Source organism: Arachis ipaensis, chromosome B10 (genome assembly GCF_000816755.2).
Source record: "Arachis ipaensis cultivar K30076 chromosome B10, Araip1.1, whole genome shotgun sequence".
NCBI classification, from domain to species: Eukaryota; Viridiplantae; Streptophyta; class Magnoliopsida; order Fabales; family Fabaceae; genus Arachis; species Arachis ipaensis.
Window position 1 is genome coordinate 94,582,696 of NC_029794.2, and position 2,148 is coordinate 94,584,843.

Sequence of the window (2,148 nt, forward strand, 5' to 3'; positions counted from 1 at the left end):
GGGGAAAGGAGAAAGGAAGAGGGGGAGGGGGAAGGGGAAGGGGAAGGTGAAGGGGAAGGGGAAGAGGGGAGGGGAGACGGAAGCAGCGGCAACACGGTGACCACTCACCACCACGTTGCGTCTTCTCCATCTTCGCGGGCTCCCTGCTCTCTCTGTCTCTCTCTTTCTCTCTCTCTCTTCGGCGGCGCGCAACGACCTCCACCTCGACGGCGACGCGTGTAACGACGGCGACTCCTCCCTCTTGGTCACTGGCTCGCGTCCTCTCTCTCTCTCTCTCTCTCTCCCTCTCTCTCTCTCTCTCCTGGGTGCGACACGATGGCGACAGCGATGCGTGTGACGGCAACGACTCCTCCCCCCTTAGTCACTGGCTCGCCGTCACCCCTTCTTCCCCTCTCTTTTTTCTGCTTGACCTTCTGCTTTTGCTTCTTCGGCTTTGCTTCTGTCTTCTGCTTCTGCTTCTGCCTTCTTCTGCTTCTTCTGCTTCTCTCTTTGCTTCTAATTCTAATTTTGATTTGTTATTTTCTAATTTTATTGTTGTTGTGTGTTGATTTTGTTATTGAATTTGATGTTGTTTAATCTGATTTGGTGTTTTTGAATCTAATTTGGTGTATTTGGTGGTGGTAAAGATGCTGATGGTGGTGGTAAAAGTGCTAGTGGTGGTGGAGAATATTTTTATCCATAAAAAATTAAAAAGACGATTTTAATACGAAATAAAACGTTTAGGATGATTCTAAATAAAAAAATTACATGAAGAACGATTTCAATTCTAACCTTCAACATTCGTAATCAAAACAATACTTATCTCATATAATTAATTAAATTATTAACTTTGTATAAACACAATTGTTGATAATTTTTACCGTAATTAAAAAAAAAAATCCATACTTTTCTCTCCAACATTTTGCGTTGTAAATCGGCCAGGCGGCCAGCCTCAGGAGATTTGCCGGGAAGTTCCCCTGACAACTGACAAGTGACAAGAGCTGATTTCGATGTTTGCCAAAAATTAAAAATCGATCTGTAAATTGTTATTTCTAAAATAATTTCTTTACGATTTTTTTCTTTTTCTGTAAAATATCCGAGGGCGATATTTGGTGTGCCCAGTTCATGCGCTGTTGGAAGTTGGAACTCGATGTTCTCCGAAAACAAAAAGCGCGTTCCCTCAACCCCTTCTCTACACCATTTTTTTTTCATTTCCCTCCTCACTCGCGCCAAGCTTAGTTACCTCCAAAAAACAATGAAAAATTAAAAAAAATAAAAATGAGATCGAAGGTTTGAGTTTCCTGACTTTGACTTTTCGTCTGTCTTTCTTCCCTTGGTCTTCTTCTTTCAGCTCCTGCTCCTTTCTTCACACCTTCATTCCCTAAAATCCATCCTGAATTCCTGACATGAATTATTTTTATTATTACTGTTTTTATCCTTGTCCCATTCTGTAAATTCGCTTAGGCGATGTCCAAGTCTCCTGTCCTATTAATGCATTCACATGCGACGCTGGAATTTTTTTTTTTCAAATTTGATCTCTTCTTCTTTCGTAATTAACCCTGCAACTTCTTCTCCAAGTCGGAATAATGATTTTCTTGTATTTGTAAAATCTCTCTTCTAAATTTTACAAGAAGAAGAAGAAGATGAAGAAGAACCCATCAACTAGAGATTAGGTTCATAGAATTAGGGGTTTTCTTCGGGAAGGGGAACAAGATGTATTTTCCATCTTCTTCTTCTTCTTCTTCTTCTTCTTCTTCTTCTTCTTCTTCTTCTTCTTCTGTAAATAATAACGGTATAGATACCAGTGATGTGACTTGGCGTAGTAGCATCAACATCCCCTTAAGATTCCGCACTCCTCTTTCTCTTGTTCTCGAATATTCTGGCATCATGTCCTCAAACCCCGATGTTTCTTCTCCTGCACCTGCACCTGCACCTGCACCTGCACCTGCACCTGGAGATGGACCTTCAACAACTCATTTGCGCCCTAGGTCTCAGCTTCAATCTGGTTCTGGTCCTGGTGGTGCCTGCAGTGGTACTGGTGAAGTTCAAATTCGCATAATTGGTACTGGGGACCAAGACAACAATGGTGTGATTGGTTCGGTTTCCTCTTCTTCGCAGCTGAGTCGTGTGTCTCGATCGGGCCATCATGAGTGTATCATGGTCAACGGA

The 2,148-nt window shown here is 42.2% G+C and overlaps 1 protein-coding gene across 1 annotated transcript in view; it reads left to right on the forward strand.

Moving 5' to 3' along the window:
- The window catches only part of LOC107624137 (RING finger and transmembrane domain-containing protein 1), a gene marked incomplete at its 3' end in the record, with an annotated part of 3,079 nt that continues 1,796 nt past the window's right edge, over positions 866 to 2,148 (forward strand). The window contains 1 exon segment of the mRNA XM_016326599.2: positions 866 to 2,148. Coding sequence (XP_016182085.1) covers positions 1,693 to 2,148 — 456 coding nt within the window.